General features: G+C 40.7%; 1 protein-coding gene across 1 annotated transcript in view; it reads right to left on the bottom strand.

The window, feature by feature from the left end:
• Window positions 1–543: 543 nt before the first annotated feature.
• Window positions 544–19,498, bottom strand: part of LOC149218705 (serine/threonine-protein kinase ATG1c-like) — a 370,274-nt gene continuing 351,319 nt past the window's right edge. Inside the window, exon 14 of the mRNA XM_089384128.1 lies at window positions 544–1,089. Within this exon, the coding sequence (XP_089240254.1) occupies window positions 880–1,089 (210 nt within the window). The 3' untranslated portion in view covers window positions 544–879. The remainder of the gene's footprint in view (window positions 1,090–19,498) is intronic.

Here is a 19,498-nt window from a genome sequence, read left to right as displayed (position 1 = left end):
AATCTACCTAATCTGCATGGTTCAACTCCTTGTGGCCATTTGGTGGCTTGTGGCAATATACTGAATCAATTCCTCAGATAATCAAATACAGAGAATATACACAAAATCTGGAGAAGCAAATGATATGCACTTGAAATAGTAGATTCCAAAAAGGAACGATCAATCTTACATCTCCCTAATCTACGAAATGGCATATTGATCTGTAGAATTCCAAGACAAACTAAGGTATTAAATGTCTCTAATACCTATCAATTAACATGGAGTACTTGCAACAACTGAGTGAAGAAATCAGTCAACCCCTCACACACCAATTGTATGAAATCCTTGCAAGAAAATATGAGGAGACTGAAGGTGTGAAGTAATATATGCATGGAGGAATTTGTGGCTGCAAATATTCTTCCAGAAATATAAACAAGATAGAGATTGACAAACTTAAATATAAACTATGGGATTTAAAATGTTATAATTTATATCATTGCCTTTGAAATATGATTCATATTAACAAAATTATATGAAATGCTACATTTTCAGGAAAGCTAGACAAAGCAAAGAATTAATAAATTTTATATACAAATATTTACATTGGAATTTTTTTGTCAGGAACTTGACTGCTATAATCTTCTTCTAGGAGTGGTTCTTTTTCTTGAATCCCAGTTTACACACTAGCTTCTTCAATAATTTACATTACCCTAAAATTCTTTTCCCAGGCTGAAGTCCAAGTCCAAATTTACAATTTGATCCAAACTTCAAACCACAGCTAATTACAAAGTATTGGTTATGGTAATCAAATTTGTGAAAATTCTGAGTAATTTTTATCAATTGATGAATTGAATTAATTTTTGCATCACACTATATTTACAGACTTTGCTAGTCTTCATGCTATACAAAGACCCTGCTGCGTGCTATAGACTGATTTTGGTGAGTTAAGCAATCAATGTATCGACGAAGCCGTTGCCGATCAGAAATGCTTGGAGAAAAAGGTGGATTCAGTTCTAGGGATGATGCTTCAACCAAAATAAACGACAGTAAAGTCGTGGATTTCAAATATAATGCTGCTGCATTATCCATCGCTCCAAATAGTTCCTCCATCTGAAACAATTTCCAGTATCTATCAGCAATAAATCTCAGTTCATAATATTACTAGACTCCAAACAATAGAGAGAAATAAGTTGCCAAATTGAAGCAGAAATTCACGGAAGCACTAAAAGAAAATACCATATAAAACAAATTACGCAACAGAATCAACAAGAACTTACAAAAGTTCTTAACAAATAAAACATATAAATGAACTGGGATTTTCATCCTATTTTCTTTAAAGTATTGAAATTCATGCACTACTTCTTGGCTCCATATAAACAATTTTTCTTTTAGGAGATTAATAATTACCAAATTCAAATATGCACAAGTTTTAACAAAGTTTGGTGGTGTGGGCCATACAGAGATAGCTGAGATTTTACTGGGATCCACCTTTAATGCCTCCACTTAAAATGATGTGTACAAACTAGTCAAGATCCTTTTGCTCAAAACGTAAGACTGAACATTTTTTAAAGTACATCAACTTGTTTGAAGAGTTCTAGTTTCTACTGTTAATTACAAGATTATTAAATACAAAAATACTAATTACCTTGAAGTTGGTGATATCTTTCATGTGTTCTTAAAGCTATCTCTGTCAGGTTCATTCAAATTTGATTTTTGGGTGGCTTGATTAAAGATCGAACTAGGTATAGTCCAACATGAGCACTTGGTTTTTGGAATCCAATCACACACCCTAGGGGAACTATTGTTCATCTCAACCAGGGATTCTTGGAACAAAAGGGACTTCAGTAGGTATAGTGTGTCACACACCCAAAAAATCAACACATGTCTCTAGTACCTGTTACGGTTTACCACAAAATCTAGTAGGCCTAGTGCAAAGCCTCACTAAGCAGATCCAGACTTTATGGCAGCAATAGAGCAGCCACCACTGTCACCTCAACAGCATTTTTCTAGATATTTAGTGGTAATCTAACCACAAGGTTGGTTTCCCTATATACAAAACACATAAAAAGATTTCGAGGTGATAGATGAGGCCTGACAATTGGGATAGGGTTTTTGCAGAGCCAGGAGGGCTAAGATAATTTTTATTAATGTAGACCACTTAAGCAAAATAGACCACTTACAAGTTGGGGTTTGATAGATTTTCAGATGATTGGGTATGTGATGTCATATAAAAACCAAAAGAGATAGTCTTACAATGGTAAATCAACAAAGGATCAATACTATTAACTATATATGCTAAGTTTAGGGTTTGCAATTGAGTTTTTATGGCTGGAATGTGCATAAAACAGCTATATAATGATGATGTCAGCCCTAGAAATAGGTTTTTAACATGCAATTAATGCTAGATTTTGCTTTCTGACAAATATTTAATGCAATTCCTACTTAGAGGGCAATAACACATCAAATAAAATTACTTTTTAGCAATATTTCAAATAAATCCTAACCCTAACCCTAGATATCTAGAATTCAAGAGAGAAGAGAGAGAGGATAGTAAAAGTAGAGGGATTGATCACAGCCACGTAGACTAGTGCCTTGATCTAAATGGGCAATGGAGTTACCTAGGAAAAATTCAATGAGGACAACCTTGTTGAAGAGGGTGAAAGCCTCTTCTTACAAACCCTAGTGGCTTCCTTAATGGGAGATTTTAAATTTAAGAGATGCACAACTTGAAGTTCCCTTGAAGGATTCAAGGAAAACAATTTTGCATGTCATAGAAAACCATGGCACATGTAGAAACCCTAATTTACACAATATAACCTGCAAAATATAGAAGATAAGCAATAAAATTACAAAATCTCCCCACGAATCTGTTCAATCAATCCCAAGAAACCAACTTCAAGAAAAAGTCCACGTCCAAGGGCAATTCACATCATAGAACTACATTTTGTCCAAGTAGAAACGAGGCAAAAGCTAATACGCACTTCCAAGGGAGAGAGAAGTGTGACGATCAATGATCCAAAGTGAATAAGGCTCCACTCTATTTATATGATGGAAACCAAGCCTTATTTCACTAGTTTTACAAGCAAAACCCCTAGAAAAGATTACTTGAGTGTTCAACTAGGTCAAATGTTACAAGCTGACCTTGAAATAGCCCTAAAACATAACAAAATGCCAAAAGTATCCCACATGTGTGAGAGAAAAGAAGTCTCCACTAAGATGTCATCCTCAAAAATAGACAATAAGGCATCAATAAACATGAGGCAAGGGTCTAAGAGTGCTCCCCATCCAAAGGAAGTCCCAAAGTGCATGTGAACATCTCCAATGGTGCCTCCCCTCCACCATGGCATCATCCAAGAGTGGCCCTACATCACCTTTTTCAAGCATGTGAGAGTGACGTGGCACCTATAAGGACAAGCATTGGCATTAGAGTGGGATGTTCTAGCCCTCCTAAGTCATCTCAGTGACAACCATCCTTATCTGGGCTCCAAAACAAGGTATCATCCATCAAATAGGGTCAAGGCCAGCCTGGGGACGTCCTAGTTCCATTTGGGGACATCATCAAATAATCCAATGCCCAAGCTATTAGGCTCCACTTTTCAATATCTAGAAGCTAATCAAAGGGTGCAACATCTAGTGGAATCATGAAGTTATGGACAAAATCTCCAACACTTGTCAACTCAATGACCACTTACTATACAATGAGTGAAATAATCCTTGCCCATTTTCTTGGATAGCAAAACCTTCTTACCATTCTCCACATTCTAAGTTGGAGAGTGGTCTTTGCACCTGGCCTCATTCCTAAAGGAGATGATCTTCCTTTGTATGTACTTTCTCTTCCAACACATGGCCACACAATGGTTATTTAATACACAATAAGTACATGGATATGCATACCACGAATTTTGTGTCGCATGGCGATTCTTCTCATAATGGAAGAAAACATTGGAGTAATTATGCTTGTTATACCTTTTAGAGTTGTCTTTTCTACAAGTTTGACGAGGGAAAATGTTTAACTCCTTTGGGATGTTCATCTCTCTTTGGAGATGCTTTTCATGCTTTCTTGATGTTTTTCCCATGGTTGAAAGGTTTTACATTTCTTGATTCTAACTTGCACTCACTCCTACCATCAAGAAGTGATGTGCCATCTCCTTGCATGGGTTGTTTTTGTAGAGCTCGTGACTTGTGCTCTTCTCTTGCTTTAACTATATTGGAGCATTCTCCACCTTCCCCTTTACCACTAACATATCCCAAACTTGCATAACGCGGGGTCTTTCCTCAACCCGTATGAGATTAGGAATTCTTTAGCCATTGATGCCAAGGCCCTTTCCATTAAACCCCATCTTAGTTAGCAACTTAGAGCCAACACTGTTAATTTTAGGCAACAATGGTATGTTCTATGCTTTAGAGCAAATTACTTCAATTTATTTATTAGCCCAGTTTCAATATTCAGATTAGCAATCACATCAACATGATTGTAAAATGCAATAGAACATAAACATAAACAGTAGAAGACAAGCCAAGACAAGAGGACACAAGATGTGGCACCAACTAGGGACAAACCTCAATGTGGGGCAACCATTCATCAAATCTTCTTTTAGTCTTCAATAGTTCAACAGAGAGAGATAGTACAATTTACAAATTTGATAATTTATAACAGCAGCAAAAGAGCCCTAACCAAAAAAGTCAACGCTGGTCAACAAGGCAGATTTGACCCTCGGAAAATCAGTCAACTTCAGCCTCCAAACAACAAGATAAAACAACCCTAAAAACAATCAAATTCAGTCCAGTCAAAGTCTGGTCAAACAGCTCACCTGCGGTTAGCCCTAGCTACAGTCAACGCTGGTCAACTGTCAACGTTTAGCCTTGATTTCCGTGCCTAGAAAGGCGGCCTGCCCAAATAGAGATAGCCCTCACAAAAACACAGTCAAAGGAGGTCAATGCATGCTGGTCAATGCTTGGTCAAACTGTCCAGAAATTCAGTCTCTTGAAATTTCGCTCTCCTGAAATTTCAGACGTGTGGAGAGAGAGAGGCCCAAAAATCCATACCCAATCAAAGAGGAGAGAGAAAGAGATAAGTGTGAAGATGACTGTGTCCAAATGAGGCTAAGTCACCTTCTATTTATATGCAACGCTGAGGATGAATAGACATGACTGTTGGGCTTCTAAACCTACACAAGTTTGTTGGCCGACCTTGACAATTTGACCATAATCAAAATAAATTCATAACTTCATTTGTACATGTCAGAATCGGATGATCTTTAGATCAATCCTACACCTCTCGGAGAGAGGAATCCAAGAAAAATATCAGCTGTCATAAATAAGATGACCCATGTGGAGTTTGGCCCTAGTTGCCAATTTTAACACTCCCTCTCTACTAGGGAGAACTCCATTTGCTAATCCATTTGCCAATCTGTACTATCTCTGGATGGGCTTATCCAGGGCTGTCAAGGGAAGATCTATGGATATATTCCACAATCAATGCCCATGTAGTAGGATGAAAGATCCTTCTGGAAACATGGCATGAAGAAGGCAACATGGCATGAAGGAAGGCCAAATATGAACAAATGGATCACTTTTCGACGATGACATGACTACCTCGTGGATGGAAGTGATGGATGGTTTGTGCCCTATGAAGAATTCCCAAATCTGAAGACTCCTAGAAAACGAAAAGAAGTTCTGACATTGTGAGGAGTTCTTCAAGCAGCTGTGGTCCCATCATCTCCACCTGAGGAGCTGCTGTAGGCCCCTAATTAAGAGGGAGCTTGGAAACGAGTTTCTTACTTGGTAGAAACTTGGAAGCAAAGTTCCTAAGCCAAGAGGGAGCTTAGGTACATTCCTTCCGTAGGAATGAGTACATTCATTTATTGAAATAGATATGTCCCCCCTAATTAAGAGGGAGATAGACACATCATTCTTGTCTTCACTTGGGAAGACAGAACGGAGGATTGGGTAAACATCTGGCATTCGATGCTCTTTGAGGATGTGTTAGGGCATCCAAGATAAGAGTAGTTGTAGAGGACTGATATTCTTTGAGGACTCAGAATCCAAGATAAGAATAGTCTTGGTGGAACACACCTTGAGAACTCGGGTGGGGTATGCTCCGATAGAGACAATGATGAGGGTGTCTATACATCATTGATCTCGCCAACATTATGTTCAAATCTCGTGGAGAGACAGAGCTGTTAGTCAAGGCCTTACTATGTGACAATGCTGATTTATATGATGCTATATAGATGGGGTTACCAATCTAACTCTTCTTATGAGAAATTCTTCAGATTGAGAATGACCAAGTACCATTATGAATACCTCCCTAGTTAAGAGGGAGTGTTGAAAAGTGTAACTAGATTCCGTCTTCATAATGACACATGTAAATGTGATTTTATGTAATTGATGTAAAGAAAAATAAAATTATTTTTGTAAAGCTTGTCTCATGGGTTTCATGCAATGTTGTTAAAAGCGCGATCGGGATTAAATCGGCGTGGGGAACGAATCGGAAAAAATCGGAAAAATCGGGAAAAAATCGGAAAAAAGCGGGAAAAAATCGTTTGGTACAAAAATATTCATTTTTTTTCAATTTTTTTAATATCTAAACCATCTACAACATAAAATAAATACATTGACACATAAATATGATAAAAAAAAACTAATATATAAGATGTTTAATATCATTTCTAGCACTAAAATCACACATAACATTGAATCATGTCCTGAATAGTAAGTCCTGACTCCTGAGTCCCAACTCAGCCTCAAAATATCAACAAAAATATGATAATGTATCTCATCATGTCATAATGTCATATACAATAAAATGAAAGTCTAATCCTATTGATTTCCTCTGCCCCTCTTGCGAGAAAATGCCACAGCTTTCCCTTTCCCTCTAGATGTAGATGCTGGTGCTCGTGCAGGTGGAAATGGCAGTGGAGTCTGATGTGCTCTAGACGTTGAAGAACTAGAAGTAGGAGCTATAGGAGGTAGACCACGTCCTCTACTGGTGGCAGGGGTAGCCCGGGCAGGTGGTGTCACCTGGAAACATTACAATCTCCCAATCCTGAAATCCTGAAAAACTGATAAGTCTGCTGAATTTTAAATGAAATCTAAAATTCTACTTTCTCCATATGAAATCCAATGAGGCTGGAACCACTCTCAAACATCCTGAGTCATTTCATGGTAATGTTAAAAATTTAAGTAAAATGATGAAAATGAAGATTAAGGAGAATGTCACTTTTACTTTAAGAATTTAACATTACCATGAGTAGCATATCCATACTAGGGCCTAGACTTGATCATTAAGCTACCCCACTCAAAAATTATTTGTTTCTTTCAAAAAACATTGCATGAAAAAACCCAAAAAAAGTTATAAAACTATGCTGTCCTGAGCCCCCACGATTTTTTCGTTAAAAATCGCGCTTTTTTCGAAAACATCGCGATTTTTTGAAAAAAGCGCGATTTTTTCAGTAAAAATCTGCAAAAAAAAAGTAGGCGATTTTTTCGTATAAAAATCGCGATTTGATCGGCAAGGTGAAAAAATCGCGATTTTTTCAAAAAATCGCAATTTTATCGCGATTTTAACAACACTGGTTTCATGAGCAAGGAATTTTATTTTTAGTAATGGCTCCCATTGTGAGCCCTTAGGATTGGTCATAAAGTCAAAGAGAGTCAATGTCATGTATGAAGGACCCTTCTTGGGCATGTTACATTTGTATAAGAGTCAATGAAAGTGTCAAATAGCCCTCCAAGACAAGCACAAGCATCTCCCTTCAAGTCGGCTTCAAGAAGAATAACAATACCTCTCCAAATGACACGTTGACCCAACTTGCTGTCAAGTCAACTTATTTTGATGAGGAAACAACTATTTATAGGACAACTCGACATCATTTCAGGCAGAGAATTTCGGTGGTCATCAAGTCTGAAGTAAAAGGTGTGAAGTGCAGTGAGGAAGCTTATTATCAAGCGAAGGAAGGAAGAGTATAATCCGAGCTCTTTTCTGGTCTATTTTTGGGTTGATATCCTCCACACGTGTGAGGTAGCAAGAGATCAGTTGCAACAGAAGGAGCCAAGAAGAATAACAGTCCTCATTGGGTAGCCGAGTTGGAAGAAGGTCAAGACAAGAAGGGAGCCGAGTCAAGCTAGAAGAAGACCCTATCCAAAGCAAAGAAAGTGAAGGCATAAGATAAGGTCTTGTGCATAAGCTAGGGTTTCTGAATTAGGATTGCAGACCTAATTCAAGGAGGCCGAAGGTTTGAAGTAGAAGGAGGTCGAAGTGGAAGAGGAGCCGAGAAAAGGGAAGGAGCAGAAAGTTGACTATCGTTGTCTAAGGATCTCATCAAGGGAACTTGTGTCTTGGTCTTGGAGTGGAAAATAGGTCAAGGGTCTTGGTCTTGGTATTCGTCAATTGGAATCTCTATAAGAAGAATAATTTGTTCGGGTTTTCCTCTCAAGTGGGAGAGGTTTTGGCCCTGGATGATAGCCTATATTCTGTGTCTCTTGTCTCTTTATGGTTTATGCATTGGTAGTTGTTTGATGAAGAAGAACACTAATAACTTAAGTAAAAGAAGATCCTAATCTAAAGAAACACTCACAAATAGTTACTAATAGAAGAGAAATAACTTAATTGCTATGCCCTAGATTTCTCAATAGTTATAGATCAAACTCTTCCTTGTAGATCGAACTTGTGAGTGAGTGCATCTCCAAATGAAGTTGAATTGCTCTTTATATAGCCTTCTCAAGGGGTCTAATTCCCTCCTTTAAGCCGACTTGAGGAACCTAGGGCCAACTTGTACTCTTGGTGTTAGAATAATGTAGAAATGGAAGAGTCTGAAAATGTGATAGGTTTGATGAGTTGTCTTCTTAGTTGTTAGGAAATGATCTAGATCTATGTGATTTACGAGGTGTTGTTCTAGTAGCTGTTTTCCAATGTAACTGAGTTGTAGTTGAGTCAGAAAGTGTGTCTTCCATGTTGTTATGTCCCTCGAGTCTAGTGATCCCATCATTATATAATGGGACACATTGTGATGTATTTGTAGTGAACAAGTGTGAGCAGGCCTAGGCTTGCATTAATAAAGTATTCTGCTGTGTTAAACTCTGTGAAGGAATTCACTCAGGGAATTTGTTGTCATTGCTGATTGACGTGAATTTTTAGTTGATTGTGGTCAAAGAAATTGTAGAAGATAAAAGGAGCATGCATAGTGATCATGGGCAGGCAAAGGAGAACTAAGCAGTTCCGGAGAGAACTGAAGCAACTTAGGCGAAAGAATCAAAGGGCAGAAGGTGCAGAAAAATATGGAATGTTTCTAGCGGAAGAACCCATACATGAGGATCAGAATGCAGAATTAGACCACATTAATGAAGAATTTGAAGAAACTAATGCAATATTGAAACGATTAATGCCAGTTTTGCTATCTTTCTCAGGTAAAAATTGTAAGCTATGGGCAATTAAAATGGAGGGACTGCTTGGTTCAGTAGATTTATGGTGATTTGTTCAAGAAACTTCTATAAATTCTGAAGATAAGAGTAGAGGTGTAGTAGCATTGTTTCTTATTATATCAGCATTGGATGATAACATCTTGTCTAGTATTTTGCATGAATATCGTGAAATACATAATGCAAAAATATTTTGGGATATTCTTGAAATGAAGTTTAATATGCAGTGGGTGAGCAAGATGTCTGATGAGTCACTAGAAGAATTTGCAGAGAAGGTTACAGGGAAAGAGAATGAAGGAATTGAAGAACTTAAAGTGAAATATGATAATGAACAACTTTCAAGAGAAAGTTGGTTCCAAATGTTGCAGGAAAATAAGCTCATAGATAAATTGCTCAATGGAGTAGTAACCCAGGTCGTAAAACAATTGGAAGAGAAAGATGAAATTGAGTATGCAAAAAATAAGGAGGATTTTGCAGAGGATAGAGATGAAGAAATGGAGGAAACTCTCAATATAAAGGAAGTTGAAAAGAACTCAAATTATGATGATTTAGTAAATCTCATGAATGTTTCTCAGTGTGCAGATATTAGCAACAACCAGGAAGAAGTGACAAAATTTGAAGAAGAATTAAAGTTCCTTGAAGCATGGCTTGAAACACCATGTTTTGATGAAGTCTCCATAGAAGTTGCAGCAATGAATGTTGAAGACAACGTGGATGATGTAGAAAATGAAAAAGTTAATGAGATTTTCATGTACTGTAGTCCTGAAGAGATTAAACATTATTACAGATCGATGTGGGAACAGTCCAATGAACAAGAAACTATTGATTATGAAAATGAACTTGTTGAAAAAGGAGTTGAAATGGATTGGCATCATCCTAGCATCATCCTAATTGCAATAAGAAGCAATATCCAGAGTTCACGATTTGGAGTAGGAAGAAGACTACACAAGTTGAGAGAATCAGAGTTTGGAGCAACAAGTCCAAGACGAAATTTCATCAGTATGTTAAAGCAAAGAAAGTCAAGATGAAATGTTTGAGTGATATTTGTAAGCCTAGCTGAGACTTAGACCAACAGGCATTGTTATGTATTGTAGAAAATCCATTTCTCCATTAAGGGGGGATGTTAGAATAATGTAGAAATGGAAGAGTCTGAAAATGTGATAGGTTTGTTGAGTTGTCTTCTTAGTTGTTAGGAAATGATCTAGATCTATGTGAGTTACGAGGTGTTGTTCTAGAAGTAACCATTTTCCAATGTAACTGAGTTGTAGCTGAGTCAGAGAGTGTATCTCCCATGTTGTTATGCCGATCGAGTTTAGTGATCCCATCATTATATAATGGGACACATTGTGATGTATTTGTAGTGAGGAAGTGTGAGCAAGCTTAGGCCTGAATTAATAAAGTATTACGCTGTGTTAAACTCTGCGATTTCTATTACTTAAAGATTCCAAGAATTTCCAGACTCAAAAATAATTATTTTTACAATTACAAATTGCCGGAAGGGTCTTATAAAATGATGTTGACTCCTTTGACTCATGACAATAAAGCTTAAGACCTAACAAACCCTAGAAGAATGAAGAACATGCTTTTACCTAATAGACCATCAATAATGAGCATGAAACCCATGTAGTGTTGCAGGAAACGTCCCCCCCAGATCAAAAGTCCGAACCACAATCCGTACGGATCCGTGGCTCTCGTTGCCAAATCAACGACCGAGATTATGTCCCTAATCAATGGATAAGATTAGATATGGCTTGATCCATGACTTTTGGACCATTCTAACACAGTTTTATATTAATATACATTAATATTTTATTTTCCCTAAGTTTAGACTTAGGGACTCCATTAAAATTATTAATTATTTTAATATCTCCCAAACTGTTTAGAATCTGCCCAAACCCTTTCTGGGTATTGGAGATCTCATGTGCCTTAGCCTCTCCACCAATTTTCGTGGCTAGAGCACATCTGATGCTACCCTAAATCAACAATCCCTCTTAGCGAGGACCGTGCTCTAGTAATGCTCCTCACTGAGTATCACTCTGATCATTAGGCATCGGTCCCTGTGCTGATGCTAAGCCTCCTTGCCCAACATCCTTTGAATTGTTACATCTTGTATTGCTGCCATGACCCTGCTACTGCCACTGCTGCATTTGTATGACAACTCCATCTACATCCGTGCTAATGCTGGTCCTTTCTTCCAACACTGCATCCGCACTGCAACTCCCTCCACATCTGCGCTGTTGCTAGTCCTTTCTCCCAACACCGCATCTACACTGCAACTCCCTCTTCATTTGTGCTGCTAACACACTCATTTCTACTTCTGAAAGAGGTTCTTTACCATCCCCATCTTTTCCCTGAAGTAGTCAAATTTTGACTTTCCAAGGGCCTTGGTGAACATATCTGCCACTTGTTCTCCTATAGGAGTGTAGCTCAACTATAAAGCTCCTCGTTGGACACAATCTCTGACAAAGTGACACCGGATATCAATATGCTTCGACCTATCATGAAACACTGGATTCTCAGAGAGTTTGATGCAACTCTGATTATCACACATGATCTTGGTCGCCTCCATATTTCTTCTGAATAGGTTCACCAATGGTTTTCTAGGCCATATGGCCTCATAGGAGGCTGTGCTTGCTGCCATGTATTTTGCCTCAGATCAGCTCAGAGCCACAGACTTTTGTTTCCTACTGCACTAGGAGGTCATTCCTGATTCAATGTTGAAACAGTACCCAAAGGTACTTTTCCGATCCACTAAACTTTCTGCCCAATCTGCATCAGTAAATCCACTCAACTTGATATCCCCCCCCCTTGGTGTATAAGAGCCCATAATCAATTGTTCCTTGTAAATACCTAAGAATGTGTTTGGCTGCTACCCAGTGTGCCCTCTTTTGTTCCACCATGAACTGACTGAGGGTGTTGACAACGTAGCAAATATCTGGCTTGGTATTGACCAGATACATCAAGGACCCTATGAGCTGCCGGTATAGGGTGGGATCGACATCCTTGTCTTCTGATGCATCAATCTTCTTCCAGTTGGTGATCATTGGCATAGCCATAGGTTTACAGTCTCCCATCCTGAACCTTTTCAGGATTTCTGTAGCATACCTCCCTTGCCCAAGGAATGTTGCTCCTTTCTGCTGCCAAACTTCCAACCCTAGGAAGTAGTGCATTCGTCCCATATCCTTCATATCGAACTCTGTGGCTAGATTATTCTTGTAGTCCTCAATGAATCTGGTTGATCCTGTCAGAAAGAGATCATCCACATATAATACTAAGATAAGTGGCTCGTTCTCTACAACTAGATAGTAGAGATTCAGATCCGTGTCATGTTGATTTGGGGTAGCATCGGATGTGCTCAAGCCACGAAATTTGGTGGAGAGGTTGGGGCACATGAGATCTTCAATACCCAGAAAGGGTTTGGGCAGATTCTAAACAGATCAGGGGATATTAAAATAATTAATATTTTTAATGGAGTCCCTAAGTCTAAACTTAGGGAAAATAAAATATTAATGTGTATTAATATGAATCTATGTTAGAGTGGTACATGGATCAAGCCAGATCTAATCTTAGCCATTAATTAGGGACTTAATCTCGGCCGTTGAGATGTCAACAGGAAAAGTATAAGAGGAGTCTTGAGGGTCACTTGGAGAGTACACCAAAGTGATCAGCCATTCTATTCTCTAGAGCGGGGTTTGCTAAGAGATATAGAATTAGTGATCAGGAGAGTAGCTGAGGGGCATTAAGTACAGAGAAACAGAGAAGGCAGAGATTGTGCCGGGAGAGCAGCGCGACAGCCAAGGGGAGTGACGCAGAGCCAGCAAGGGCTCACGCAGGGCCACGCAGAGGCAGCTAAGTGCTGCGTAGAGCACCAGAGAGGCCAACGTGTCTGACGCAGAGGCCCAGAAAGCTGACGCAGGGCCTCCTGGGGCTAACGCAGGCCAAGAAAGGCTGACATAGGGCCAACGTGAGACAGAGAGGGACTGACACAGTCCAGATTGGGCAGGCGCTTGGGTTGCAGAGCAATTTTGTGCTGAGGAGCTGTTGGAAGGATTTTCCGGGGTCTCAGCCCGAAGACTTCTCTCAAATTGTGAGGTATAGCTGCTAAGGAAATTCTCTGTTGGGTAAGCCAGTTTCGGCACCTAGATTGTACTCTGATATTGCTTAATAAGAAAATCCTCAAATAGCTACACCGATTTTCCCGCATTGGGTTTTTTCGGGGACATTGGTCCAAAAATAATGGTGTCATGTTGTGTGTTTGTTCTTGTTTCTTTTAGTTGCTAATCTGTAATATGTTGAGCATGCACTGGTGTTTATTTTCAGTATATACTTTGTAAATAACTTGTTAAAGAAAAATAACAAGTACGTAGGAATAAATCAGAAAAAGTGCATGAAGGGTTTCTAAACTAAGTAAACTTAGAAACTTCAACATGGTATCGGAGCATGATTGCAGATCACATGAGGACTAAAAGACATCAGCTGAGCGAAGCAATAGCAGCAGAAAACAACAGTCCCTAGGTGACAGATGCTGTTTCTAGCAACGCAGAAGCCGAGGAGTGTGACGCAGAGCCAGCCAGGGCCATGCAGAGGAAGCCGAGGGCTGCGCAGAGCCTCAGAAAAGCCAGGAGGGAAATCAGGACTCAGAGGGAGTCCAAAAGAGAACTTCCAGACAGAAAGTAGAGATTCAGAGGAGTCGAACAGAGAACTTCCAGGAGGGAAGTAGAGGAGCGTCATGACACTACAAGGGATAAGAGACCAGGATAGACTAGACGAAGCATCGAACTTCGCAGTCTGGAAGCCCAGAATCTTATTAGTGCTTGACAAGAATCATGTCAAGAACTTTGCCTTGAAGGTTATAGCTGTCCCAGTTGACCCCAATGATAATGACAAGTATGAAGAGGTGATAGCGAGGGCCAAGTGCGTTATCCTTGATGGGGTCAAGGATCATGTGGTATCACATATAGCTGAGAAGGACATGGCAATTGAGATGTGGGAGGCTCTCAAGAACCTGTACCAACATACTTCTGTGCAGAGAAGAATGCTGCTCGAGAACCAGATGAAGTCGTATCAGATGAAGAAGGTTCAATCGATTCACATTTTCCTCGGAGGACTAAATGAGATTTGAGACCAGTTGACTGCTATAGGAGCGACACCAGATCAGGAGCTTATGGTGAGGACAACCCTGAATGCTGTCTCAGAAGATTGGGAAGTGTTTGTCCAGAGTATCCTAGGCAGAGGAACTCTCCCACCTTGGGACGAGATGTGGGCAGCTCTTCTCCAGGAAGAGATCAGACGACAGTCGAAGATAGGTAGCAGTGACAAAGGGATCAAGGTCAAGCAGGTGGAGGAGGATGTGGCCCTAGCATCTGAGGGAAAGCAGGAGAAGCAGAAGAAGAAAGATATCTCTAAGATCAAGTGCTTCCACTGTGGGGAGATGGGTCATTATGCGACCCAGTGCCCAAGGAAGAAGAGTAAAGGAGAGTCTTCCGAGACTAAGGCAGCACCAGCACAAACAGAGAAGGAAGTTTTGACAGACGATGACTGTCCCATGAGTACACACGCACCACTTGAGCAAAAGTGGGGAGACATCGAGCTGTAGTCAGGCAGACTGCAGGCGATGAGGGGCAAGATCCTTGAGGTACCCAACCTCTTGGATTAGACCTTGCTACGGGAGCCCCGATGAGGAGTAGCAAGACTGGCTGAGTCGGGTAGAGACGGATGTGGATAGAGCGGCAGAGAGAGCTACAACGCAAGAGTCCTGAGACAACGCAGAGCTAGCAGGCTGCAGCAGTGCGAGAGGCACAACAGTGTTGCACCAGTGCAGGAAGGCACAGAGAGGTGTGCAACGGTGCGAGATGCAGGGAGTTGCAGCAGCACAGAGGTCAAAGAGGGAGCACTTGTCAGCGGCAGAGGGAGCTTCAACATCAGTGGGTGTTTCTAGCCCAACAAGGAGGTCAGTTGGGAGATCAGTTACTTACTTCTTAGTAACTGAGTTGCAGTGCAACAGTGGGCGGCATGATGCAACTTGATGAGAAGAGGTGTAGTGCGGATGTAGTGTTGGGAGAAAGGACCAACAACAACATGGATGTAGAGGGAGCTGTCGTACAGATGCAACAGTGACAGTGGCAGAACCATGGACAACAGTACAGGAGGTAGCAGTGCAAAGGATGTTGGGCAGGAAGGCCTAGCATCAGCACAGGTACCTATGCCGAATGATCAGAGTAATACTTAGTGAGGAGTATTGCTAGAGCACAATCCTCGCTAAGAGAGAGTGTTGATTTGGGGTAGCATCGGATGTGCTCTAGCCACGAAATTTGGTGGAGAGGTTGGGGCACATGAGATCTCCAATACCCAGAAAGGGTTTGGGCAGATTCTAAACGGATTAGGTGATATTAAAATAATTAATATTTTTAGTGGAGTCCCTAAGTCTAAACTTAGAGAAAATAAAATATTAATGTGTATTAATATGAATCTGTGTTATAGTGGTCCAAAAGACATGGATCAAGCCAAATCTAATCTTAGCCGTTGATTAGGGACTTAATCTCGGCCATTGAGATGTCAACAGGAAAAGTGGCAGAACCATAGACAACAGTACAGGAGGTAGCAGTGCAAAGGATGTTGGGCAGGAAGGCCTAGCATCAGCACAGGTACCTATGCCGAATGATCAGAGTAATACTTAGTGAGGAGTATTGCTAGAGCACAATCCTCGCTAAGAGAGAGTGTTGATTTGGGGTAGCATCGGATGTGCTCTAGCCACGAAATTTGGTGGAGAGGTTGGGGCACATGAGATCTCCAATACCCAGAAAGGGTTTGGGCAGATTCTAAATGGATTAGGAGATATTAAAATAATTAATATTTTTAGTGGAGTCCCTAAGTCTAAACTTAGAGAAAATAAAATATTAATGTGTATTAATATGAATCTGTGTTATAGTGGTCCAAAAGACATGGATCAAGCCAAATCTAATCTTAGCCGTTGATTAGGGACTTAATCTCGGCCATTGAGATGTCAACAGGAAAAGTATAAGAGGAGGCTTGAGGGTCACTTCGAGAGTACACTAGAGTGATCAGTCATTCTATTCTCTAGAGCAGGGTTTGCTAAGAGAGATAGAATCAGTGATTGGGAGAGTAGCTGAGGGGCATTAAGTATAGAGAAACAGAGAAGACAGAGATTGCGCTGGGAGAGCAGCGCAACAACCAAGGAGAGTGACGCAGAGCAAGCAAGGGCTCGCACAGGGCCACATAGAGGTAGCCAAGTGCTACGCAGAGCACCGGGGAGGCCAACATGTTTGACGCAAAGGCCTAGAAAGCTGATGCAGGGCCTCCTGGGGCTGACGCAGGCCAGGAAAGGCTGACACAGGGCTAGTGTGAGACAGAGAGGGGCTGACGCAGTCCAGATTGGGTAGACGTTGGGGTTGCAGAGCAATTTTGTGCTGAGGAGCTGCCAGAAGGATTTTCGGAGGTTTTAGCCAGGAGACTTCTCTCAAACTATGAGGTATAGTTGCTAAGGAAATTCTCTGTTGGGTAGGCCAGTTTCGGCCCCAGATTGTACTCTGCTATTGCTTAATAAGAAAACCCTCAGATAGTTGCACCGGTTTTCCCGCATTGGGTTTTTCTAGGGACATTAGTCCAAAAATAATGGTGTCATGTGGTGTGTTTGTTCTTGTTTCTTTTAGTTGCTGATCTGTAATATGTTGAACATGCACTAGTGTTTATTTTCAGTATTTACTTTGTAAATAACTTGTTAAAGAAAAATAACAAGTAGGTAGGAATAAATCATAAAAAGTGCATGACGGGTTTCTAAATTAAGTAAACTTAGAAACTTCAACACATCACTCTTGACAAACCCCATCTTTTGCAAGTAGCCATCTATTCGACCATACCACGCTCTCGGTGCCTGCTTCAACCCATACAAGGCTTTCTCCAGTCTGCATACATGAGACTTCTTCTCATGAGTTTCAAAGCCCTTTGGTTGTTCAATGTATACCTCTTTTATTACCCCATTCAGAAATGTCGTCTTGACATCCATCTGATCGATCTCCCATCCCATCTGGGCTACAAGAGATATCATGGTCCTAATAGATGTATACTTGGCTACTGGGGCATAGGTTTCCTCATAGTCAATCCCTTCCTTTTGATCATACCCCTTAGCCACAAACCTGGCCTTGTATTTATCAACATTGCCATCCGCAGTATATTTGATCTTGTAGATCCATCTTGAACCTACTACATATCTGTCTTGAGGCCTTGACACCACCTCCCAGACATCATTCACCATTATGGAGTTATACTCCTTTACCATCGCATCTAGCTAGACCTCATGTTGAGCTGCCTCCTTGAAACTTGTAGGCTCTCCATCCCGAGCTACTAACGCCTGCTATCTGTCTGGCTGTTTTCGCTCCCTCTTACTGTTCCTTGGCTCACCGATGAAATTCTCTGCATCACGCAGAATTTGACGAAGTTCCCTGCTAGTTCTTCCTCTGCCAGCAGGTGTTTCTGTTCGCTCCTCCTCCTCATCCTGAGAATCTTCCTAACCTGAGGAAGAATTCTTCACTTTTGTTGGTTGAAGAGGCATGACCAACGGATCCTCTTTCGGCTGCTCCTCAAAAGGCATTTCACGAGATCTTTTGAAAGCTCTGTCCTCCATGAACTTTTCATCTCATTGTACTACTACCTTCCTGCTCCCTGGAAGATAGATTCTGTATGCCTTAGCGTTTTCGTTATATCCCACCAGATATCCCTTTTCTGCAGTCTGATCCAGCTTCTTCCTCTTTTCGTTGGGTATGCGCCAATATGCTAAACTCCCAAATATCCTGAAATGACTGACTTCAGGCGTCTTCCCAATGACGACTTTCTTTGAAGTAATCTTGCCCAATGCCCAATGCGGAGTCTTGTTCTGAACGTAGACAACTGTGTTGCATGCTTCCGCCCACATGAATTTTGGCATATCCTGATCATACAGCATGGCCCTAGCTGCTTCTACAATAGTCTTGTTTTTCCTTTCTGACACCCCATTTTGCTCCGAATTGTAGGGAGTTGTCCACTCTCTTCTGATGCCCTCCTTAGCGCAATAATCAGTGAAGTCCTTATCGACATACTCTCCACCATTATCTGAGCACAAAACTTTTGTTTTCTTTCTAGTCAGATTCTCCACCAAAGCCTTGAACTCCTTGAATCGACAGAAAACCACATCCTTGGTTTTCAGAAAATAAATCCAAGTTTTCCTCAAGTGGTCATCAATGAAAGTGAAATACTCGACACCACTGAGAGCTTTGATGGACATAGATCCGCAGATATCTGAGTGTATCAATCCTAGTACACTCTTGGCGCTGTGTTTGCTCCTAGGAAATGTCGCTTTGTCATACTTTCCTAGAGCGCATCCCCTGCATACATCATCTCGTTCCGTACTCAGATCCAGAACTCCTATTACAGTGCTCCTGAGAATTCTCAGAGGTCCATGGTGCAAGTGACCCATCCTTCTGTGCCATAGTTTGTTCAAGTCCTTGTCCCCATGACTGCCTATTAGTGCCATTGGTGATTCTAGTTGTAATCTATACAACCGATTACTTTTGATCCCGATCTGCACTTTCTTTTTCCAGCTCGAGTGTTTGACGTATACATTTTCCTTGATGAAGTAGACGTCATAGCCCTTGCCTTGTGATCTGAAAATGAGATCTTAGATTAATATTAAGGTATTACAGACTCATGTGCATGGATTTGCCTATATTACTTAGTGCAATGGATTGATAAGATTGCGAATAACATAGACAATGAAGAAGTTAAAGAAACATAATAGAAAAACACACATAACACAACAAGTTTAATATGGAGTTCACCCAAAACTCTTGGGCTACGTCTCCTGGTCCAGCCTTCAGTGGTGACCTCTATATTATGTCTTCAAGAGCAGATTTTTACAAAATGTGAGCTCAAATTGAGTCTCAACAAAACAGATACAAAACAGCAGGAGTTTGCTTGAATCCCTCAAGCCTCTCTAAGTACACAGACTCTTTCTCTCCTTCTCTGGCTCTGTTTTCTCTCTGTCTCAGCACTGTGTTGTCGCGCAGATTGACACGACAACGCTCAGACCGGGGGCTGTCACTCTGAT

This window comes from Pinus tabuliformis, chromosome Q (genome assembly GCF_031772625.1).
Source record: "Pinus tabuliformis cultivar Carrire ecotype Pingquan chromosome Q, CPIR1, whole genome shotgun sequence".
Taxonomy (NCBI): Eukaryota; Viridiplantae; Streptophyta; class Pinopsida; order Pinales; family Pinaceae; genus Pinus; species Pinus tabuliformis.
Note: the sequence above shows the minus strand (reverse complement) of the source record. Positions and strands in the feature narration are given on the sequence as shown.